General features: G+C 36.8%; 1 protein-coding gene across 1 annotated transcript in view; it reads right to left on the reverse strand.

The window, feature by feature from the left end:
• Positions 1-25,911, reverse strand: part of TMEM67 (transmembrane protein 67) — a 64,442-nt gene that overhangs the window by 6,902 nt on the left and 31,629 nt on the right. The window contains exons 9-21 of the mRNA XM_004370826.2: positions 25,417-25,522; positions 22,195-22,251; positions 21,013-21,111; positions 19,135-19,233; positions 18,575-18,661; positions 16,993-17,092; positions 16,758-16,897; positions 15,206-15,346; positions 13,332-13,412; positions 12,739-12,855; positions 8,404-8,520; positions 8,195-8,299; positions 7,421-7,523 (exon numbers count right to left, since the gene is read on the reverse strand). Coding sequence (XP_004370883.1) covers positions 7,421-7,523; positions 8,195-8,299; positions 8,404-8,520; positions 12,739-12,855; positions 13,332-13,412; positions 15,206-15,346; positions 16,758-16,897; positions 16,993-17,092; positions 18,575-18,661; positions 19,135-19,233; positions 21,013-21,111; positions 22,195-22,251; positions 25,417-25,522 — 1,352 coding nt within the window. The remainder of the gene's footprint in view (positions 1-7,420; positions 7,524-8,194; positions 8,300-8,403; positions 8,521-12,738; positions 12,856-13,331; positions 13,413-15,205; positions 15,347-16,757; positions 16,898-16,992; positions 17,093-18,574; positions 18,662-19,134; positions 19,234-21,012; positions 21,112-22,194; positions 22,252-25,416; positions 25,523-25,911) is intronic.

A 25,911-nucleotide genomic window follows, 5' to 3' on the forward strand; every position in this document is an offset into this window, starting at 1 on the left:
AACTACGCTCTTCCAATTGTGCTGCTATTCTCACTTTAGATGAAGGTTTACAGAACAAAATAGTTTCTCATTAAACAGTTAGTACACGTTGCCCTATGACAATGGTTAACAACCTCACAACACATCAATACTATCCTTACTCAACCTTGGGTTCCCTATCACCAGCTTTCCTGTCCCCTTCTGCCTTCTTGTCTACATTTTTTAAGTCCCTCTCTTTTGTTTTAATGTTGTCATGTTTTATATATTGGCATCTGTTTCCCTGTTTTCAGTGTTTTAGCTTTGATCTACTTTTGTGACTTCCCTATCTGGGTTGGTATCTGGTTGCTCTGTCCTGTGTTCTAGTCTTGGGATGTTATCTGATGTTACTGATTTTCTAACCAGAGGACTCCCTTTAGTATTTCTTGTAATTTTGGTTTGGTTTTTGCACATTCCCTAAACTTCTATTTACCTGGCAATGCCCTAATTTTACCATCATATTTGAGAGGCAGGTTTTTTTATTTTCCTTCAAGGCTTATATATGTCATCCCATTGTCTTCTTGCCTGCATGGTTTCTGGTGAGTAGTCCAAGCTTATTCTTATTGACTCTCCTTTGTAGATAACTTTCCATTTATCCCTAGCCGCTCTTAAAATTCTCTCTTTATCTTTGGTTTTGGCAAGTTTGATTATAATATGTCTTGGTGACTTTCTTTTGGTATCTACCTTATGTGGGGTTCAATGAGCATCTTGGACAGATATCTTGTCATCTTTCATGCCATCAGGGAAGTTTTCTGCCAACAAATCTTCAACAATTCTCTCTGTATTTTCTGTTATCCCCCCGTTCTGATAGTCCAATCACTTGTAGGTTATTCCTCTTGATAGAGTCCCACATAATTCTGAGGGTTTCTTCTTTTTTTTAATCCTTTTATCTGATTTTTCCTCAAATAAGTTGGTGTCAAGTACTTTATCTTCAATCTCACTAATTCTGACTTCCATTGCCTCAATTCTGCTCCTATGACTTTCTATTGGGTTGTCTAATTCTGAAATTTTATTGTTAATCTTCTGGATTTCTGATTGCTGTCTCTGTATGGATTCTTGCAGCCTGTTAAATCTGTCTTCATGCCCTTCTCCAATGTTTTTAATTTCCTCTGTTGTGTGTTCTGCTTAATTTCCTTCCTAATTTCTTGAAGAGTTCTGTATATTAATCTTTTATATTCTGCCTCCGTTAATTCCATGAAATTTTCCTCCTCTGGAAAACTTCTAGATTCTTTATTTTGGGAGCCTGCTGAAGCCATCATGGATTGCCTCTTTATGTGATTTGATATTGACTGTTGTCTCTGAGCCATCAACAAGTTATTATGTTTATTTATTTTATGTTTCTTACTTTGTCCTAGCTTCTTGTTTTGTTTTGTTTTGATATGCCCAAATAGGCTGCTCATATGAGCTAGTTTGATTATTGGCACCTTTGAAGCTCTAATGTCCTGTCACCAGGTGGTTAGATCTGTTACTAGGTATGTGAGCTCAGGAGTCTGCCCACTCCTCCTGTATGGATTCAGCTCAGGTGCCCAGGTAGATAGCCACCAAGTGTGTGGTGTAGGCTCTCACTTACAGTCCTAGACAGGCATGGGTGATTGGTATAGGCACAAGCATCTGGCTGCAGCAGGGAGACACACTCTGAGCAAGGCAGGGGGCTGATGGCCGCCCCCGAGTGTCCAGGAGGAAGATGTGGCCCTGTTCCCTAGAGTGCGTAGGTGGGTGGGTTTTGCAGCCGGACTATGAAGCTAATGTTATTGGCTGTAAGGACTGGGGGGCACCTCTTATTCATGGGCCCCTACTGCAGGTGGTAGGTGGAACCACCAGTCCTCAGGCCCTTGATATGGGTAGCTGAAGACCCTGCTTAGTGGGCAAAGCAGTGTCAGATGTCAAGAGCCTGCCACTTCACAGCTGAAACAGGTGAAGACAGACTTCCAGTATATACCCTGTTGTACTGAGGCAGTGAGGGCCTACACTGTTGAAATGGGCCCACACAAGTTTATGCAGGGGAAAAGGCACTCAAAGTCCATGGATCCCTTATGCCTGTGCCTAGGCAAAGGAGCTGTGCCCATCCTGGGTACCTGGCTTAGGGGAGCCAGCAGTTTATTTTTTCCCATTTGTTAATGTGTTCACTCTCCAAGGCAGGGAGAATGGCTCCAGGCGTGTGACGGATCCTACTTCCGGACCAGGGGACTCGGCAGTTGCTGAAGCCAGTCCAGGACCCAGTGCAGAGCAGGGAGCGGGGAGGTAAATGGGAGAAAGATTTTTCCCTAGGAGGGGTGTTTTTGATCCATGTGGTAAGCCGTACGCAGGTATTTATCTGTGGCCGATCTATAGCTGCTTCTCACTGGTTCTGGGTGGCCACGCAGATTCTCTGGTGCTGGGTCTCTTCTGATGCACAAAACATGTCTCCTGAGGACCGCTGCTTGCCTGCCTCACCACTCACCCCCAAGCTGATCAGGCCTGAAGGGCTCAGGCTCTCGCTGGGTCAGGACTGGCAACTCCTCGCTGCTTCCGAACTGTCTCTCCCTCCCCGTCACTCGGTCCAGTTGCTCAACTCCGCCTTTGATGTTCAGGGCTCCCAGACTGCCATATATAATTGATTCACTTGTTTCTTCGGGTCTTTGCTGTAAGAGGGTCCATTGGAAGCGTCTGACTACTCCCTGCCTCCTCTAGTCCCTTTCTCTATTTCTTTATATAACTAAAGGCTAAATTAATCTCAGAAAGATAAAGTAAAAACAAAACATAAAAGGCAAAGTATAGAAATAGCACAAAGTGTGCTATAATTTTTGCTCACACACACAATATATATGTCCGTGTGCGTGTAAGTGTGTGCGTCTGTGTGTGAAATTTCTCTGGAAGTAAAAAGAAGACTGCTAACATTGACTGATAGCATTGACTGATAACATTGAGGGGGAAGGGAACTGGGCAGTCAGGAACAAGGAAGTGAAACTTTTCATCATACATCCTATTTGAACTTTGAATCATGTGAATGTATTACCTATGCAAAAACAAATAAGATAAAAAATAAAACATAAAAAGACTAATGCAGGCTCTGGATCAAATATTTCAGGTTTCTCTGGTTAGCTCCCTCTCTCTCTCCCAAATGTCACAAAATGAAACTTACATCCGTCATCTCAGGTCCTCCTACCCCCAGCCAATGACCTTCTTCATCCATGACAGAGAGCACTGAGTACTTGTCACATAGTTCAACACTTCCTTCCCTCACATCAAGAAGTATCCTGGGCATTCAGGTCACTTGGACTCAGCACCATCCAACAGCAGAGCATACCACGCTCCCCTCCACACTAGTCTCCTCTGGGTCTTTGTTCCATCAAATATTATTCCTTTCCCTGTTTTTCAACTTTTCTCTAGATTGGCTCTTACCATTTTACTAGAAATATGCTTAAGCTTCTTTCATCTTTAAAAAGAATTAAAAGACAAAAGCAAAAACCAAAAACAAAATGTAAAGAGCCCACTTTTCTTGATCATCTTCTCTGGTTACAAATCTCTTCTTTCCTTTCTTTCACAGCCAAAGTTCTTGAAAGAAAAGTCTACATTCACTCTTTATTTCCTTATGTCTCACTCAGTTTTCAATCAGAATTTTCGCCGTAGTACTCCATTATTCCAATCTGTTTCAGAAAAGGTGTTAAGTGACCTCTTAAATGACAACCCTAATGGCCTCTTTTTAGCTCTCATCTTAGTTGACCTCGTGGCGTCTGATATGGAAAATTCTTTTCCCTTAAGATATTCCAGTAACCACCTATCTCTGCAACTGTTCTTTCTCAAATGTTTTGTAAGCACCCTCAGCCTACTCAAATAGTCCCTTAAGGTTCTGTTTTAAGACCTATTCTCACTCCAAAAGATTCATCGTTTTTGGGATGTGAACACCCTTTTAAGATTCCGATGAAAGCCATGGATCCCTTTTACCAGAAAAAAAAAAGAAAGAGTCCATGTATTCAAATCTTGTACAGAATTTCAGGGAGGTCCAGAGAACCAATCAAGTTGCCCACGAATATCCAGTTAGGAATCCCTGTTTTATACAAGGAATCAATTAAAAAATAAGAGAAGTCTTCATTTTCATCTTTTCACCACAGATTCTACTCTTTCAAATACCCTCTTCTGTACCAGTTCCCAAATAAGCCTGAACTTGGTCTAGTAATGGGTAAACCTGAATAGCTCATTATCCAATTGGTTTTGCTCAATAAAGTATAATAACATACACATTAACTAGTTCAGTATATATACACATATATATACACACACATATATGTGTATATATATATATAAGCCTGCTTTACACGCTCACCCTGGGTGATTGTTCACTACCATTGCTCTAACAACAACCTCCTATGATGACGACTCCCAAGCTTATTTTGTGCCTTTATTTTCAAGTCCTTTATATTTAATACTTACTGGATATTTCTTCCTAGATATCCCAAAGGTATCTGAAGATATAACATACCAAAACCTAAACTCATCCTCTTTCCCTCAAAACCTAGTTCTCCACCTGCAATCTCTTAGTGAAAGGCACCATTAACCACCTAGTCACACATGCCAGAAATCTGGATTATTTTTTGACTACTCTCTCTCTCTCGTACTCTTTTTTCCTTAACATCTCTAGAATCCTTTCTACTTCTTCATCCCCACTGCTACTGCCTTAGTCCATGTTCTCATCATCTCCTACCTGGATGATGATAATTGCTATATTATTATTATTATAAAAGAAATTGTAACAACTTCCCTTTACTGGGTGCCTACTACGTGTCAGATACTGTACTAGGTTCTTTATACATGATAACCCTGTAACGTTTAGAGGGTTACATCTAATTTTATGGAGCGGACCTTAAAGTTCAGAAAGGCTAAGTTACTTTCTCAAGTTCACAAAACTAGTAAATGGTAGAGTCAGATTTTGAATCCAAAACTAAATGACTTCGAAAATTGTATTCTTAATGACTAAGTTATACTGTTATAATCTTGTATCCTTTTAATTCAACCAAAACACTACTACCAGAGTAATCCTTCCAATTTACAAATCACATCTGCTTAGCATTCTTCAATGACATCCACATTCATTAGCAGTGGTTTCCAAATTGTTTTGATCATGCATCCCTATCAAAATGTTGAGATGCACTCCCAAAATAGGTATATCTTAATTAATACTGCATGTATTATAAATTTTCTGAAATATAAATTAAGAATGATGGAATTGGAAATATACAAATAGACATTTTAATATTTTCTTCCCACACTTCAACGGATTGACTTCTGGGGCAAAAATTAAAAAAAAAAAAGTATATATGAAACAATTGGTCTACAGGGTAAAGTGAAACTCCTTAGGGTCAGATAAGGTCTTAGGGACTTGGTCTCTGCTCTCTTTATCTTTCAAACACACTCTCTCTGTGTCCTACTTCATACTAGTCTTCAATGATGGAGCTCATCCAATGCACTTTTCACACTTTTTTTGAAGCCCTTTGTCCCCTTCTGCACAAATCATCTTTGCCTCTCTCACTTCCTTTGACCCTCCTTGTTTAATAAACACCTATTTATTTTTTAACACCCAGTTCAAGCTTCTCCATGTTGCCTCTTCTGGCTTCACCCTACACCCAGTTAGATTTTCTACTCTCCTTTCTGTTCCTATTTTTACATAACCTATGGCTGCACAGACTTCTAGCCCAGTACTACTCTGCTTATTCATTCACATGAGTATCTTTCATCCATATTCTACCAGACTAGATCTTTGAGGAAGGGACCTTTGGTCTGTGTATCCCAGGATTGGCATAACATCTGGCACTCAGTAACAAAGAATAAATGATCTCAACATCAGGACATTGGTTATATCATTTCCATTCTTACCTACTTATACAACAGAGTCTCTGGTATATTACAAGTGACATATATACTTCCTTTTTAATGGTAAGAAACAGGTTTAGTAGTGACTAAACGTGTCAAAAATATCTGATTTTTAAGAATATGGATAAAACGAAAATTAGATGTTAATGATTAATTGCAAATGTTACTTTTCTCTAAGCATTTCACAGATTTGCCATTGGATGAACATTCCAATAAAATATGAATTTTATATATTTGTTTTACTATCTTTTCTATGTGTATTGTTGATTCTGAAATACAGCTTTTTTGATGCCCAACAAAACATCTAGCCATGATCTTGTGACTCTCACAAAATGACTGGGTGGAACTATGCAAATAAGGCGTTTGTGGCCCACAAAGAGGATTGGACAGCCTGCTAATAATGTAAATAACGTGCATGGAAACCTTAAGGGGACAGGACCATACAAATAAGATGTATGGAATCCTAACGAGGGGACCTCACTACCATCAAGAAGAATTGCCAAGAGTACAGCGCATCCTTTAGACCCAGGGTCCCTATGCTGAGAACCTCCTAGACCCAAGAGAGAGAGACAGCAGTAACACTGTAGGTGGCAGTGGCATTAGACAGCAGGAACCAGGAGACTGGTGCAAGATAGTGCAGTGGGCTTCCCAGCCCACGGAACCAGGCGGCTACAGTGCGTGTGCTGATCCACGGAGAGAGCTGAGCACCTTCAGGCAGGTGGCTTCCTGGCGGAGTAGGGGGCTTCCAGGCGCTTATTGGTGGAGCTAAAGAGCTGTGTGACACTTGCCCGAGCAGGGCAGAGGCTGGGCCAAGGGCCAAGGGCCAAGGGAGAGGCCTGCTTGTGGGCATGGCCGAGAAGAAGCTGTCCTGATCGAAGAACTGCATCCTGAGTTGTTCCTGTTACTTCCAAGTTTATCCTGATCTTGCATTAACTGTAGCCTGTTACTTCCCTAATAAACCCCATAACTGAGAGTATGGTCTGTGAGTTCTGTGTGGCCACTGCAATGAATTACTGAACCCAGCAGAGAAGTACAGAGTGTCATGGGAGGGATAGCTGGTGTAAGAACTGGTAAAAAGGTTGGAGAGAGGAGGTATGTATGACCCCTACCTCAGAGAAATAGGCCCTGGGCTGATGCTGATAATGATTCCCCTATCTTGAAGTCAGAGGAGCTCTGGCACTGCCACAACCTTCTTACACTATCTTTTATATATTTATTTCCTACCCCTGCTGGCTCAGTGGTGAAGACCTCAGCTGCTATCCAGAAGGTCAGCAGTTCGAATCCACCAGCCGCTCCTTGGAAACGCTATGGGGCAGTTCTACTCAGGCCTATAGGATCGCTATGAGTAGGAATCAACTCGACGGCAATGAGTTTGGGTTGTATGGCATAATAAAATGGAACATATAGAAAACTACTATGATTCCATGAACTTAACTGAGTTTACTGCTTCTTTTGTTTTTATATAAAATTATAAAATTAAAAGTAATAACTACAAGTACTTTTCTCCCCCAAACTTTGAAAATGGTAATCAAGTTCATCAAAAGAATTTGAAGGATACCATTGTAGAAGATGCTTTTGTCCATTGGTTCCATGAATTCCATTCCAAGAATTCTTTCAAGAAGCAACTTGTCTTTTATAAAGTAGTCCATTTCCTTATGAACCTAATAGAAAAAGAAAGTCATTTCAAACACAGTAGTGAAATAAATACGTTCTCATTATAAAATCAGGAGAGAAAATAAACAGTACACAAAGAAAATCTTTTCCTCAAAAAAGACTGAATGTACTACACTGAACTTTGTAACAAAGCTCTCTTTAGTAAAGTTTTAAATTTTAAATGCCCATGAGTAGTACTTAGGGCTAGATATACTGAAAATCAATTTATAACAAGCTTTTCAGGAATTCAACCACAGCCTAACATGAAAATGAATAATACACTAATATTTTGGTAACTGGCTAAGAAAACTCCAGTACAGACACATTTTAAGGGAATCCTAATAGACATATAAAATTTCATCTTATTCTTATATAACCTAACTGTATGTCTGAGCCATATTGGGTAAATGAGTTCACTGTTTAAATAATATCTTTTTTATTATTTATAAATAATGTTATTTATAATATATATTTATAAATAATATTTCTAAATGACATAAATACAGGATTATTTATACTCTTTAGAAATATCTTGCTTAAAAATCTCATTCCTAAGTATTAAATTTGACAGCTGAAAAAAGGGTTTTAAGCCCACTGACTAAAAAGAAATAATAGACATTCCCACTTAACTTCTAAAAAATACTATTTTGATCCTAGCTTCAAATGTTTAGATACATACATGATCGATGAAGGAGCCAAGAAATTTATTCATAGTATGATATGCTTTTATACTCTGTTCAAAAGTACTTGCTGATGAATTCAACAGTCTAGCAGGGCCATTTTTCTAATGTGAAAAAGAAACAAAAATAAATGGAATGGCTTATGTTCTTGGTATTTTAACAGCATGAAATACTGGCAAAATATATTTGAACTGGACTTCATACAAACCCTTGTTAGTGTGTCATGAATTCTGTCATAGTGTTGTCTCATCTGGCTAGAAACTGCAATCTGAAAAGTTTGACCATCTGTGTTGGGTACCAAGCCTCTCTGGCTGCACAAATTTTCCTGAAAAGTTAAAGAATTTAAATCAAAAGCAAGATTATAAAAAATTTGCCCATCTCAAAAAAAACCAAAAAATCCAGCATTTTTCTTTAGTTGGTATTACACATTACAAGATTCTGAAGCTAACTGAAATTTTACCAAAATATATTTGAGAGCAAGAGATTTTATCATTATCCAAGATTCCCCCTATCATTCAGGTTTTACAAATTTCTACTTTGTTCTAATTCATACTTCCCTGCAGGTATTTATGTCATCCCCTTTACTCTGCTCTATTTTTTAGAAAAAAATCTCATACTCAGTTCATTTTACGCTGGTATTTTTAGCCTTCTTTATGATTAACCTTATTGTTCTTTAATATATGCTGAAAAGTCTAAGAATTAACTACTTTATTATAATTATAAATGGTCTTTTTTTGTTTTTTAAACATGGTTTAAATGCTTCCTTAATTAATACCAGTAAAAATGTAGTGATACATGATTCAACAGTTAAAAGTTTTGGTCCACATATCCTTGCCAAGAATTGAATTCAGACAACCACAAACACGTACACTTTTGCCCTCCTCTACAACCTATCCAATTTCCACTGATGCTTCAAGGCTCAGCTCAAGTTCTCTTACCACCATTGTGCCTATTCATTTACTCTAGAGCTTAATATTCTCCTTCTTTGTCTAAATCTAATCTGCAAACACAATATAGCAGTTGGTTTTCTACAGCCTTAAAGGAAGTCTACATGTACTGAATTACTCTATTTAAAAAAATTTTTTTTTTCCAGATTAAAAAAGCACATGCTGTTGTAAAGAACTTATAAAACATGGAGCAGTAACCCCCCCCCCAAAAAAAAACTCAACACCCAGAGAGATAGATATTTTAAGGTATTTCATTTCCAGTCCTTTTCCCAGGTACATACATATCTGTTGTCATCAAGTTGATTCTAACTTATAGTAACCCTACTAGACAGAGTAGAACTGCCCATAGGTTTCCAAGGAGCGCCTGGGGGATTCAAACTGCCAATCTTTTGGTTAGCAGCCATAGCTCTTAACCACTATGCCACCAGGGTTTCTAGTACAGGTAGAATAAAACTGTAATCAAACTGATTTTCTAAATTTTTCTCTTAAAATCATATTCTGAGCAATTCCCGTTATTAAATATTCTATAAAATAGGATTTTAATGTTGACCTAAGATTTCAATGTAAAAGAAAATCAATTTATTTCATATTCTATGTTTATGTACTTTTTTTGCTATTATAAATAACCCTGTGAATAACCTGAACCTTAATTAGCTTCTTCACATTGCTAATTATTTCCTTGAGTTAGATTCAGAGAATTAGTGAGTCAAAGATTATGAACTCTTACAAAAACTCTTCCTGTATACTGCCAAAGTGCTTTCCTTTTACACTTAAAAGTTTGTAAAAACTGATTCTGACACCAGTAGTTTAGTGTCCTTATCGTTATTAAGTATTGGTTTTTTGAAAAAGTTTGTTAATCTGAAGAGAAAAAACTTATTTATTTGTGAGTTAAATATTTTTTAGCAGTTTATTAGTCTCTTCTGTTTCATTGTCTATGCATTTAAAAAATATTTCGGTTATTTTTCCACTGAGGTGTAAATGTAATGTTTTAAATTTAATGTCTTCTTGACTTGTATGAGTTTTAATATTGTTATCAATATCTTTGCCACTTTTGTTGCAAGCATTTTACCCTAATTTGCTAGGTCTTAGTTACATGATTGTTAGATATGTAAATGTTCTACATTAATAAAGTAAAATAAATTAATATTTTATTTTTGATGCTTTCTATTCCTTATGCTTATCCCACAATGTGAAATATTCTTTTCTAGATTTTTATAGTTCCATTTTTTACATTTAACTTTCCAATCCAGGAATAATTTCTAATAGTTAACCAACTGATCCAGTTCAATGTATTAAATAAACAGTACTTTTTTGAGATGCCATTATTATGTATTAAATTCATTACAAGTCATAGGTATAGTCCCTTATCACTAAATCCTCTTGGTTTTCCTCTTAAATGTATCTTTTTAAAATTTTATTATGGAAATTTTCAAATATACACAATAGACAATGTTAAACCACCTATCACCCAACTTCAACAATTACCAACATTTTACCAATTTTGTTTCATCTATCCCCCAACTTCTTTTTTCTTGTAGTATTTTAAAGCATACCCTTTAGCTTAGACATTATGTTATTTCATCTGTAAATACTTTAGTATACAGTAAGTCCCCGTTTTACAAATGTCCAACTTACGGACAACTCGAACTTGTCCTTTAATGTTACATCATTTGTCCTTCACTTTGGAATGACTGAACCAACCCCTACTTGCAACAGATTCTTCATCACAATCACCATCACCTGCTGATTGTTGGATTTACAGCCAACATGCTGATTAAAAGGCTTTAGAGCCTTTTCTTGCACTAAAACAAACAAACAAAAATCCCCAAATTCACTGCCGCTGAGTAGATTCCTACTCATAGCAACTCTACAGGACAGAGTAGAACTGCCCTATAAGGTTTCCAAGGCTGTAAATCTTTACAGAAGCAGACTGCCACATCTTTCTCTTGCAGAGCAGCTTGAACCACTATGCCACCACGGCTCCTTTTTACACTGAAAAAAAAAAAAAAAAAATCAAGCTTGTTGCCGTTGAGTCTATTCCAACTCATAGCAACTCTACAGGACAGAGTAGAACTGCCCCACAGGGTTTCCAAGGAGCCGTTGGTAGATCTGAACTATGACCCCTTGGTTAGCAGGTGTAGCTCTTAAACAGTATGCCACCAGGGCGCCTCTTACACTAAGGTAAGGCTAAATAAGATCTATACACACCTGTTCCAATTTACCTACAAATTCTAAAGACACAGTTGGAAATGGATCTTGTTCATAACCCAGGGACTGCCTATATATCTCTAACTAATACCAAAAAAAAAAAAAAGACAAACCCATTTCTGTCAAGTCGATTCCGACTCATAGCAACCCTATAGGACAGAGGAGAACTGCCCCATCGGGTTTCCAAGGAGTGCCTGGTGGATTGGAACTGCCAACCTTTTGGTTAGCAGCCACAGCTCGTAGTAGCTCTTAACCACTGTGCCACCAGGGTTTCCCTCTAACTCATGAGGACTTAAAATATAAATAACCACTATGCAATTATCACACCTAACAAAATTAATAATTCCTCAATACAATCTAATATTCAGTCCATTAAATTTCACAGATTTTTTTCAAAGATTTTTAAAAAATAGTTGTTTGAATCACGATCAAAACAAAGTTCACACATCGCATCTGTTTTGTTTTTTACATCTAACAGTTCTCTCTTTCCCTACCACCATCCCTCCTTTTCTTTCCATGCTATTGATTTGTTGGAGATACCAGGCCTTTGTCCATTTGTGAAACACCTTACATGCTGGCTCTGGCTGATCACTTCCTTGTGGTGTTATTTAATTTGCCCTCCTACTCCCCTGTATCTCCTGTACACTGGTGGTTAAATCTAGACATCTGATAATATTTAGGTTCAATTTTCTTAGGCAAGGATAATTCATGAATGATGCTATGTACTTCCTACTACACCACAGCTGGAAGCACACAATGCCAATTTTCCCATTGTGACTTACAGTAAGATTGATCCAGTGTGTTCAGATTATGTCAACCAAAACCCTGATTATAAAGTTCCCCGTCAACATTTACTTGTTTTAGCATCCATTGAAGATTGTTGCTTACGTTCATTAATATATTAAACAAAAACCAAACCAAACCCACTGCTGCTGAGTCAATTCCAACTCACAGCGACCCTACGGGACAGAAGAGAAGAGCCCCATAGGGTTTCCAAGGAGCGGCTGGTGGATTCCAACTGCCGATCCTTTGGTTAGCAGCTGAGCTCTTAACCACTGTGCCACCAGGGCTCCATTAATCAATTAGGCATCGCAAAATGGTGATTTTCTAACTTATAATTCCTTCTACTTTCTTCTATAAAGAATTTTCCCTCATGAGTTATTTGGTTACTCTAAAATACAGTCCATATAGGAATTATAGGATAAAAATTTATTTTTTCCCTTTGTCAATATTCAGGGTGATGAGTTGGTAGCCTGGCAACTTTCAAAAGTGATCAATTAAGAAAAAAGTGATCAATAAAAATTATTTTTAAAGTATTATTAAAAATTTTAGATTAAGAAAAGAGAATCCATCTTTCAAAGACAAAAAGATGTAAAATCCATTCATACCGCTTCTCTTTTAAGATTCATATTCATCTCTTCCATATTAGTATCTGCATGCCCATGTACTGATCTACCATGGATATAATACCCAAAACATTTGTGGGATAAAAGAAACACTGATATCTATGAAAAGAGAAGAAAAAGGAACAATTAGCAACTTATCTGTAAAACAAACAAAAAACTTAAGTTTCTTAAAAAATTGTTTTCTTTTTTCTTAAATAAAAGGATTGGATCTTGGAAAATAAATGAAGAGGGTAATAAGTGAGATTTTTACAAAGTTGATAGAAAGGGAATAGAAGATATTTTCTAAGAAAAGAAGAAATTTGGATTGATACATGATAAATTTTCAAGGGCCCTGAGCTGAACTCTTTGCAGGTATAAAGAATTCATAATTAAGAAACTGCAAATAAAGAAGGAAAAACTAAGGTGGTTAAGTATTAACTTGCAGCTGATTATAACTATCTCTGGAATTAACAGCCAGTGGAAAATTAGACTAAAATCCAATTATCCCAAATCACTTTTAAAGCCTCTCTTAACGTACTCATGACCTTTAAAAAGGGAAAAATAATGGTTGCAAGACAAAGCCAGAAAGTACTTACATTGCTCATACAGCATAAATCAACGAACTGTCGAATTTTATCTTCTATAAATCTCTCATAAAAAACAGCAAAGAACACAATCTGAAACATTAAGCCAAGTTCATGCTTATTAGCTTTTAGGTTTTTAATTTTCTTTTATAGCCACACTGCAGTCTCTTAAAAAGAAAAAAAGTTCCAACCAAGAACACAAGGGCCCTCTAACGACTCCCGTGGGATAAAATCCTACACATCATTTCTGAATCTTCTGTCAAAGGAAGGAGAATTTTGGAACTGTGTTAACATTCATTAAGGGAACCTATTTTGAATTTAAAAAACTTTTCTGTATCACTAAAACAAAATAAGACAAGCATAGGGGAAGAAAGGAAAGGGCTTTAAAAAATGTAGGCTAAACCAACATATTAACAGCCCGGTTATATCTGGTTCTGCAATTTTACTCATCTCCTAAATTCTAGAAGGCATTAGAAAAATTTCTGCTTTTCAAATTAATCTCCTGTGACAGAGTAGCACAGAGTAGAATATATTAAATATTCTATTTCAACTACAGATAATGTGTTAAATATTCAAATGGAATAGTTCTAAGAGTTTTCTTAGATAGATTTAATAGCAATACTAGAAAGGGCATTAAAAAAAAAAAAAAAAAAGTTTGCATCATAGACCTTCCTCCTCAACTATGCTTCTGAGAAAGATGTTTCATAACCACCCTATTTAAAGCTGTCCCTGCTACTAAACCAAAGCTAAGAAGTTTCCTGAATACAATCAAATACTTTGAGAGACAGAGTAGCAGGGGTAGGGGTCTGGGGACCATGCTTTCAGGGGACATCTAGGTCAATTGGCATAACAAAGCTTATTAAGAAAATGTTCTGTACCCTACTTTGGTGAGTGGCATCTGGGGTCTTAAAAGCTTGCAAGTGGCCATCTAAGATGCATCAATTGGTCCCAACCACCTGGAGTAAAGGAGAATGAAGAACACCAAAGACACAAGCAATGTATTAGCCCAAGAGACAGGAAGGGCCACATAAACCAGAGACTTCATCAGCCTGAGACCAGAAGAACTAGATGGTGCCCCGCTACCACCAATGACCACCCTGACAGGGAACACAACAGAGTCCCTGATGGAGCAGGAGAAAGGTGGGGTACAGAACTCAAATTCTAATAAAAAGACCAGACTTAATGGTCTGACTGAGACTGGGTGAACCCAGGAAAGCATGGCCCCTGGACTCTCTGTCAGCCCAGAACTAAAAAGATAAGGGAAGTAGGCATAGAAAAGATACTCTGCTATGGTCATGAGACCTGAGGCTGAGAAGATTTATTTTAGTTTCAGTCATTCCAGTAAACATTTCAAATAAATTTTTCCAAGGGGTATTGACTATCTGAATGAGATTTATGATACATAAGTAAATGTAAATAGTAAGTTATGTTTCAAAAAGAAAATATGAAAGGTAGTTTAGCCATCCCTGTAGTTATATATAAACAAGGAGTCTTTTCTTAACCAAAAAGCTAAGACTCTGAAAGACCCTTCATACCCCACTATTGATAAGAACATAAACTCTGAAATAAGACTGTCTACATTCAAGTTCCAGTTCTGCCAAAGGTGCATGACTTTGAGTAATTTAACGCTTTTGTGCCTCAGTTTCATCTGTAAAATGAGGGTGTTAGTAGACCCTATCTCTAAAGGTTCTTATAAAGATTATGTGTAAAGTTAGTATGTGTAAAGCAATTAATTAGCACAGTTACTGACATGTAACATTATATAAGAATTAGCTATTATTATTGTCATCCTTGTCACAACCTTCTTTCTGTTATAGAAATTGGAATTTGGTCAATATTTGACGTTAATTAGTATGTAAACAGCGTTATAAATAATGTCTTCTTACCTGTATAATGCCAATGACTAGCCAAAGGGCAGTAGACACTGCATACCTCAAAATGCGGCTGTAAGGAGCTATGTAGCTAGATGGGCTTCTGGAAAGACTAGAGGATGAGTCCATTAATGCCAAGTTCTTGAATCCCACAACCTGGAGTAAAAAGGAAGAATAATGACTTAAACAGATATGGAGAAAAAGAACTCCTCTAGACTGAAAATGGGACACTCTCCCCTATTCATCACCTTGAAAAACTATGAAATATTCAACGCGTACAAACAGAACATCTAGATAAAAATCAGTATCCAGTATTTTAATTCCAAAGTATTTAATACAAAGTATTTACATAACCTCAACAATCTATGCAGTTAATTAATTTGGTATTCTCTTCAATGTAACTAAGGATCAAATATTACTTTATTATTATACACATGGACACAGCAAGATAACTCAAAAAGTTCTGCCAAAAGAACAAAGCTTTCTTCAGTAAACTACCAGTGAATCAAACCAATAACCAGTATTTCATTAATATTTAACATGTGCCAGATATTATGCTAAGTATGTTTTTATACTTTTAAAACAGTATTTTCCAAAATTTCTTCTAAGGAAGATACCTTCTCTGATAAAAAGAAGCCACAGTTAAATAAATTTGGTCTGTACATTATTCTCACCACGTGCCTCCCCTCCCTCATAAAGGCTCTGAGAAGTCTTGCAGTAAAGGAATCTAGCTGACTTTATTTAATCCAATGTTTTCCAAATTCACTTGACTGTAAAATTTGTTTTTTCATGTAACAACTTTGAAAGTTCCACTAAATACCCTTAGGGAATACTACTTTGAATGAATGCTTAAAGTATTAGTCACAATATTTAAAAGCACCAGGGACACACAAATTCTTCTTTTAGTTTAAAAAAAAAAAAAAAACAGATGGGGAAGAGAGTCAAAGGAAGGAAACACAGATGGAAGAATGAAGGAAGACACATAAACACTTACGAGTTAACAATTCGTATTTAACCTTATTTAAGCAGCCAATTCTTGACAAAACTTGTCACCCATATAAACAATTTCCATGTTTTAGTCTACACTCAGTACTGAATACTTCCTTCAGTAATTCCAACCAGATCCATGAAATAGCTGTAAATGTATCATAAGCATGTACCCATTTATTTTATCTTGTTTAGTTGTAGTCCCTGCTCTTAGCACAGAGCACACCACACAGGAGATGTTCAATAATAATTTGCTGAAATATTTCAAGCTTATAATAGTGGTTCTAATGCAGGGGTGAAAATATGAATTATGGAGGAGGGAGGTTTTTCAAAATAGACATACCTGGGCTCATATTAAACCCAATCTCTACGGGTGAGTCCAGGCAAAGGAATTTTGCAAAAGCTATCCAGTAGATTCTGATTCAAACAAGTAGTTTAAAGGACACCTTTTTTTAATGGCATGATAGCAGTATTTTCACCTTTAGAAAACTCATCTGCTGTCATGAAAACTAAGCTGTAATTCTATTAATATTTATGAGGTACCCATATATTGCACATAATTACATCGAAAAGTTTATACCTCCAAAAAGAAGATGACAGTAAGTACTTGAAAGAGTGGGTTAATTTTTCTCACAGTCTGAATTTCATTCCATTCATTTGCTACAAAATACGTTCTCCATATGCTTACGGGAACAGTAGCACTCCGTACACCACCCTCACCTGGTCAGAGAGAGAAAAATGAGTAAAAGGATTTCACCTTCTTTGCTCTGCAAATGTAGTAAAAGAATTTTGCTAAAAATGGTTATTTCAGTTACCTTCAACAGCTTTAAGAACCTTTCCTTTAGGTCGCTCCCAGTCAATAAAGAATATATCTATGGTAATCTGGGATATGAGCTTATGCAAAAACTGTAGAGCCTGAGAAGGACAATAAACACTTGAAAAGTACCAGCATTAACTCTGCTTATGAAAATAATATTGATATGTTCTGAAACAAACATACTGTAACCACAAGGATATACAATTTTCCCCAAATTCACAGGATTTTCATACACATATTAATTCTCTGCCGCTTTCTACTTTTCTTAAAACGGGTATGAAAGGAGACACATTACCTCCTCCTGACACAGAAAGCCTGGCCTAACTGCTTTCTTTTCCAAGGTTTCCAGAAGCATATTTTGTTTTCTAGATCAACTGGCATTCTTTCTAAGTAAAGATATTTTCATTGTAATTTGCTTGTCCTAAGTAAGGTTTTAGGGTGCTCTCAGTCTTTCTTTCTATCTGTGGTATTAAGATTTCTGATTTTTTTTTTTAATGTGATGTTGAAACACATCTTTTTCATTCACAGAAGTAGTGTTATGAATAGAATTGTGTCTCCTAAAAATATGTACTGTAAATCCTAACCTCTCCGCCTGTGGTTATAATCCCATTTGGGAATGGGTTGTCTTTGTTATGTTAATAGACAGGATTAGTGTAGAGTGTATCTTGAGGCAGTCTCTTTTGAGATATAAAAGAGATTAAATGCAAGCTAACAGGCAGAGATCCGGGAACAGACATGCGAGGCCACATGAAGCCAGGAGCAGAAGCTCAGCTGAGACAAGGACCTTCCCCCAGAGCCAACAAAGAGAGAAAACCTTCCCCTGGAGCAGCAACCCTGAATTCGGGCTTCTAGCCTCCTAAACTGTGAGAAAATAAATTTCCGTTTGTTAAAGCCACTCACATGTGGTATTTCTGTTATAGCAGCACTAGATAACTAAGACAAGAAGTATGTATAAACTCTGGGCATGCTTCCTAGTAGATACATTACTGATCAAACAAAGGATAAAAACTTAAGTATGAGATGATTCCTCTCAAGCATCTCAGTTCAGAGGGAAAGCAGACACCTAATAATCACAACACAGTGTGATGAGCGCTACCACAGAGGCATATAAAGGCTTCACATACACTGATGGGGATTGCTGAAGCAGGGGGAGGGGTTGCCTTGGGAAGAAGAGGAAAGGAATATGGAAACAGAGAAGACAACTAAGATTTCAGCACTTTATCCAAGTATTTGTCCTCAACTAACAGACACAAAATTCATGCCCGAAGGCATTCTGTCCCCACTGACTGCATCATCAGGCTTTAAAGAAGAAAAGTCATACAATAAAATACCATTTTATCAAATTAGCTATAACTCATGTTAATCCAAACATACTTATGGCTTCTTGGGAAAAATTATTTAAGGTAGATTTTCAGAATGAGATAGGTACTACAAAGAAAAGTACACTTTCCATGTAAAGTAATTCATGCTTTCTTTCAAAACCAAAGTAATTTTACACCAAGATTTTGAAAGCATTTTAAAAACTTACTAGTTTATTAGCAGGCCTTTTAAATTTGGTAATCTGTCCTTTGAAAACTTACTTTCAGAGCAAAAGCACATCCCACGTAAGTAATAAAACGTTCTTCCTGAACTGGCATTGGTAAGAAAACAGAGACAGACTTCTGTGCCTAGAGTAAAAATTACTTGGTTAAATATGATCATACAAGAGTTTTACTAAGCACACTTTATAAACCAAACAAATCATAAGAAAGGGAGATGATGATACACTTAATAAATATAACACACTCAGGAACAGTAAATTTAGCACTTGCCTTAATACTCTATTGGAACCAACCAAAACCAAATCCATTGTCATCAAGTTGATTCTGACTCATAGCAACCCTATAGGACAGAGTAGAACTGCCCCACAGGGTTTCCAAGGCTGTAATCTTTATGGAAGCAGACTGCCACATCTTCCTCCCATGGAGCAGCTGGTGGGTTTGAACCTCTGACCTTTCACTTAGCAGCTGAGTATTTTAACCAATGTGTCACCAGGGATCCCTCTAGATCAGAAATGCCCCCAAAATAGTTCAGTTATAAAGAGAGCTTATCACAGTTATTCAGTTATTGGCATTTAGATTAAATTCAGAAATTCACTTACTTTGAAGAAAATAAGCCAATAAAGACCTATTCCCACTGTGATGATAAAGAAAACATTGGCCAGATCACCAGCATAGTACAACAAGAATTTCATAACTGTCTGCAATTAAAAAAAAGAGTTATGTTAAACTTATTAAAGACTCATTTATACTACCATTTTAAATAACATATCATCTACCCAATTTTTCAAGCTTGAAACCTTGTTTAATGTATCCATGTTATCATTCAGTTATAAAACCAACTAGGTCTACCCCCTAGATATCTTTCTGATCCTTACCTTTTGGTCCACGCCCAATATCCTCTGTCTTATGTAAGCCCATCTCATCTTTCACCATCTAAGACTGTTGGAACAGCTTCCTAATTTTCTCCTAGTTTGCAACCTTCTCACCCTACTCTATTCTCCATGCTACTATCAGAGTTAGCTTTCTAAAATGTATATTAGGTTATGTCACTGTCCTTCTTAAAAATGTATAATGACTCTTCATTAACCACAAAATATAAATTCTGACCCACCAGGTTCTTCACAACCTGGACCGAAATTAACTTTCTAGCCTCATCTGCCAGTCCTAACCACTTATCCAAAGCTTAACTACTCCATACTTTCATCTCTAATACTTTATGAAATGAGAACTGTTTTATCAAATGTTCTTCCCTTCTCTCTGGCAAACTCAGCTCTATGGGCTGAGACCATGTCTGTCTTTGCTCTTCCCCACCTGTACCTAATATAGTACCTGGCACTTAAATGGTAGGTCCTCAGTGACTAGTTGTAGAATAAACAGATAACCCAGCTTAAAGTTCACTTCTTTGGGAAGCCTTTCTTGTTTATCCCAAACAGTAAATTGAGCCCCCACCCCCCACACACACTCGATTCCTTAGCACACGGGCTTTGGGGTCAGGAAGCTATCCCAATATAAACAAATTACTATGCAGCCTTCCTTATACTCCTCATCAGCAAAATTAATATCTACTGCTGGCTTGCTATAAAAATTAAAAAAGTAAAAAATTTACTTCCGCCTCAATTTCATCACGTGAATAATAATAATAAAACCTAACTTCATAAGACTATTGTGAGGATTAAATGAATTACACATTTAAAGCCTTAAAAGTGCCTGGCACACAGTACTCAATAAACGTTAGGTAAAAATATTTTATATATATATATATATATATATATATACACACACATAAAGATTAAAAGAGAATGAAACTATAGTTAATCGAATAAAATGCAGAGGAATATCCTTGTGATCTTGAGACAAAAAAGGTCTTCCTAAGCAAGATCCTAAAAAACACATACCATAACATAAAAAAATTTCAGATGTGACAATGTCAAAATTCTGCTAAACAAAGGACCACTTGCATTAAAAAAAAAAAAAAAAAAAAAGATGGTCATATATCTGGAGATAATATTTCAACATCAAAAACCAAAAGGGGATTCATATTTAGAATATACAGGAAACTTCTTCAACTGAACAAAAAAAACTGGAAACCTAACAGAAAAATGGGCAAGGGATATAAACAGTTCACAGAAGGGGAAACCCAAATGATTAACCAGCATATGAGAAGTAACCAGAGGAATGAAAATAAATTAATAATGAAATACTACTTCACATCATCAGATTGACAAAAACTGAAAGGCTAGAAAAATATCAAGTGCTGGCAAGGATGTGTGGAAATAAGAACAGCACTGTTGGTGGGAGTGTGGACTGGTATACAACGATGTGGGAGGGAAATGAGGTATGCATATATCCTATGACCCAGAAACACCTCCCCTTAGTCCTATACCCCAGAGAAACTTAAGTCCTCCAACTGTGTATTATGAGAAGGACCCCGAATAGTTAAAAGATAAAAATTAGCTTAAAAACTCCTGAGATCATACCTGTAAATCAATCATGGGACTTCCAAGGCGCCTCTTCCATCCTGCTGTCTTCAAAAGAGACAATAAAACAGCTAGCCCACCCAACACACCTAAAGCAATCTAGAAAAAAAAATAACATTTTAGAATTTATGTAATTTGTCTCATAAATGTTCAACCTTACTGTAAATAGTAAGAAAGTCCTCAAAAAATGATGGGGGGGGGGTATGTTGAAGGGACACAGGAGCCAAGGTGAAGGAATTCCCAATAGCTAAATCTGGGACAATCTGAGGAAGAAAAAAGATAGTAGTGGATTATAATCGCTACAATAAAATAAATATCTATGAGTGCATACTGATTTAAATAAATAATTGAATGAAAAAATAAATGGAGGAGGAGGGGCAGCTCTTCCTTACAACAGAATTCCAATGAATAAATACAGAAGGAATGATGGGAATAGAAAATCACCATCAAGCACATATCACGGTAATACTTTCTAAAGGCAAGAATCATCATTTTAGCATGACTGCTAAAATTAGAGGGTAAAAGGATGATGAGAAACAGGATATTTGCAGTTTCAAAGTATCTCCTCACAAGATACTTATTAATTACAAGGGGAGGATTAACAGTGGAGAAATCTACAGACACCACCTTAGCCATGTGATCCAAGTTAACACAACCAGTAATAAGACATACTAACATCAATGTACCTCCTGATATGATGCACTGAGAAGGGCACAACATCATTTCTGTGCTATCTTTGCCAGAACTACATGAACTCAATCTAATCATAGGAAAATATCAGGCAAACCCAAATTGGGGGCCATTCTATAAAGTAATTAACCAGTACTCTTCAAAAGTGTTAAGGTCATGAGAGACAAAGAAAAACTGAGGAACTGTCACAAATTAGAGGAGACTAAGGAGACATGACAACTAAAAGCAATGTGGAATCCTGGTTTGGGTCCTGAAACAGAAAAATGATAACAGTGAAATTCAAATAGTATGTAGATTAGTTAAGAGGACCGTATCAATATTAATTTCCTGACTGTGAGAATTGTAATATGTAAGATGTTAACATTAGGGGAAACTGGATGAAGGGTATGTGGGAAATTGCTATACTATTTTGCAACTTTCCGGTACATTTAAAGGTTTTTTTTTTATTTAAAAACATACTGTAAATACTTTAACAGGTTAAAATAAACTCACATCTGTCTGGACATGTGCCTCTTCTTGATTCATTTCATAGTTGACTGAGAAAGAAACCTGGTATTTAAAAGGAAGCAAATTAGCCATACTGAAATCATGTAACACAAACCTACTCTCATTATAAAAATACATTTGGAGCTAGATTTTACAATAAATGCCATATTTTTTAACTATCAATATTACTAGAGCAGACCTTTATTTATGTATAAGTGGATATGCTTTCGGGAATTATCTATGCTGCTTTAAATATCTCTTTTGAACACACATTAAAGAAAAAGGGGTTCCTCAGAAGCTAGGTGTCGTGGTTTGAATTATGTCCCCCAAAAAATCTAACGGTTTGGCTAGGCCGTGATTCCTGGTACTGTGTGATTTTCCTGTATGTTGTAAACCTGCCTCTATGATGTTAATGAGGGAGGATGGGTCGCAGTTGTGTTAGTAAGGCAGGACTTGATCTACAAGACTATATTGTGTCCTGAGGCAATCTCTTGAGATATAAAAGACAGAAGTGAGCAGTGAGACAGGGGGACCTCGTACCATCAAGAAAGCAGTGCTGGGAGCAGAGCGCGTCCTTTGGACTGGGGTCCCTGCACCGAGAAGCTCCTAGTCTGGGGGAACACGGATGAGAAGGCCGAGAGAGAGAGCCTTCCCCTGGAGGTGACACCTTGAATTTGGACTTTTAGTCTACTTTATTGTAAGGAAATAAACTTCTCTTCGTTAAAACCATCCACTTGTGGTATTTCTGTTATGGCAGCACTAGATGACTAAGACACTAGGTTAGGTTCATTAAAAGTAATTCAGGCCACACTAATCATATTTTATTTTCTGATAGGTTTCTGTAACTGAGGACTGTGACTGACCTTATGCATCAAAAACTTAGCAACTGGATAAACAATCATACCCTAAGAAGGCAGATTAATCAAAGGGCATCAATAAGATTAATCCAAGATTAATTAGCCAAAGGGCTGAATAAGAGTCTTAGGGACATTACTACATTAAGGGACAGAAACAGAAAGAAGAACCAGTAAAGGGTAAGAGAAGTAGGACTGTAGGAGGTAAGAGAGGTAAAATGCCTAGGACTTATTACAGTCATGGAATAGGGAGTTTCACGAAGAAGGGGGAGGTTATGAGTACAGCGTCTAATATTGTAAAAATGTCAAGTTAATGAAATAAAAGCCACTTTATCTGGAAGTCACAGCTGACCTTCATGAAACAGGTTTTCAAAAAAAATAAAATGGCAAGAACCAGACTTCCAATGATGAGAGAGTAAATGGTTGGAAAATGAAGGAAAGAGATACAATAGCAGGCTGAAAAGCTGGCAGAACTGAGGGAAGATTTTGTTTGTTTGGTTGATTTAGTTAGTTTTTAAAATGGGGCAACCTAAGAGCTTGTATAAACAAAGGAAAGGGACCATCAGAGAGGCTGGCTAAATAAAGAGTCGGGGTGAAACAGGATATTGGAGAAAATAATGTAAATAGGTAGGAGCTTACCTTAAGAAAAGAGAAAGGGATCTTGTTTCTTTACAAACAGGAATAAGAGAAGGGAAGGATAATGAAGATGGAGATTTTGAAGTTTAAAGAGGAAATCTGAGGGAATTCATATTGTACGGGCTTGATCTGCTCAGCAAAATAGGAAACAAATTTATTTGCTGTTGTGTTGGTCGGAGCAGAGATGCAGCTGGATGCTTACAACGAATGTAACTTTTTCCAACAGCTGTCATGAGACATTAACAAGAAATGATGAAACAGTTTTATGTTTTACAATTAGAATAAATTAGAAGTGGGTCTCATCAGCATAGTTTTATGATTCTCTCAACTCTTTATTTCTTATTTTCCAGTTTGTTAAAAGGTTAGTTTGGAACAGTTTAGACAAGGATAATATTTAAAGAAAAGACCCCGAAGTGTTTTATACCAAAAAAGAAATACTCTTGATGGAAAATTTGGGGAATGGATAAAGGTGACAGTTAACATGATGAACAAAATTAATGTCACTAAGCTGTACACGTGAAGATTACTGAAATGCCAACTGTTTGTTACATATATATTTACCATACAAACACACACACAAAAAAAAACTATACACACACACATACACTCTTGGTTACCCACGATCACGCCAGGAAATTTTAAACCAGGCAGTCTTTTGTTGTTACTAAGCATGTTTCTGGATTTCCTTCCCCTCTCATTACACTCTATACAAGCTCAGGTAGTGGAAACTAATTTTAACATCAGATTAGGTAATACAAATGAGGAAAAGAAATCTTTAAGAGTTATATTATTCATCTACTTTTTGTTTAATTAAAGACTGAATCCAATAGCAAATGAGTTAAAGTATAATAGAGAGGCCAAAGGCACTACTGAAGGAACTATAACATGAAAATTCAAAAAAGCAAAATAGTAGAAATTAAAAGCTATTAGTGAGCCTTGGATTAAGGAATGCTTATCCTCCACTTCTCATGTTTTTAGAGAGGGACAGGAATATCCACTCAATCTCTAGGAGGAAAAAGCATAGAAGAATAACCTCTGGTTTTTATCTCTACCCTTCTCTGATTGATCATCCCTCCTCAAAGCAGGGATACTTTATCTGACTGATGAGGTTGAGAGGAGGAACTGAAACTGTGTGGCTCAGCTTTCTCCAGGCTCCTTCTCTTCGGGATGGTCTATCTTCAGGGTGTACAAGGTTCCCCAACCGTGTACAGGCCCTCCCAAGCAGGAGGCCTTTAGTTCTGTGGTTAAGTTTAGTTCAGGTGGGGAAGTAACAGGAAGTCCATCTGGCTTCAGGTCCAAACTGCATTCTCTACTTCACTCTAGCACTATGAGTTATAAAGCTGATCATTTTGATCTCCTGCCTATCAAGTGGGCTATGGGTTGGTGGGAAGAGAACATACATACCCCATGTAAAGTTTAGGTTCCTGGTTTAATTAGGCAAGGAGATAAAATCTTAACAGAAGCAAGGTGGCCAAAAACAAGAGCAGATGTCACATACCTCAGCATATCCCAGAGTCCCTAACAGGGACACCTGACTGCTGGTGACGCTGTCTACTAAAAAACTTAATTCTTGCATTTTTATACTCAGAATTCTCACCATTAGTAGTAAAAAATAGCTAAGATGACTATATCTAGAGAAGGATTTATTTGAAACTTAAAACAAACTGTCTTTTGACTATAATGTAAACTGCATCTATATGACGTTAGCACATACAAAGGCACTGAAATAAGAACTCACCTTCACAGACTGGAGATTGGGATCTTTGGTATCAATGTCACTATAGGCAATGGTAATCAAGGGGGGATAGATGTTTCCATTTTTTGTATTGGGTACGAGGTGGATGCTAGTTAAACGAAAACACATTTCTAGTTATAAAGACATCTAGGTCCTCAAATGTAATTTTATATATCCTTCCTTTTGAATTTAATATGGATTGTCTTGATGATCTCAGAATCAACCAGGTAATAAGGACTGGGAAAGATTAAACATAAACTAATGATAATAACATAGGCTATCTTAAGTAGTCAAAACTTTAATATTAAAATCTTATGCCCTCTGAGATAAACTAGAAACACTGGTCCTTGATCCAGGTGCTACGAAGTTTACAAATGAAATCACTGAACACTGTAAACTATCTCTGAGGAATTCTCAAAAGAGATATGCTACAAGAAGCCTAGAGAAAGGCAGATAATATTCTGATTTTCAAAAAAGAAAGACGAATTCTTAACAAAA

This window comes from Trichechus manatus, unplaced genomic scaffold (assembly GCF_000243295.1).
Source record: "Trichechus manatus latirostris isolate Lorelei unplaced genomic scaffold, TriManLat1.0 scaffold00009, whole genome shotgun sequence".
Taxonomy (NCBI): domain Eukaryota; kingdom Metazoa; phylum Chordata; class Mammalia; order Sirenia; family Trichechidae; genus Trichechus; species Trichechus manatus.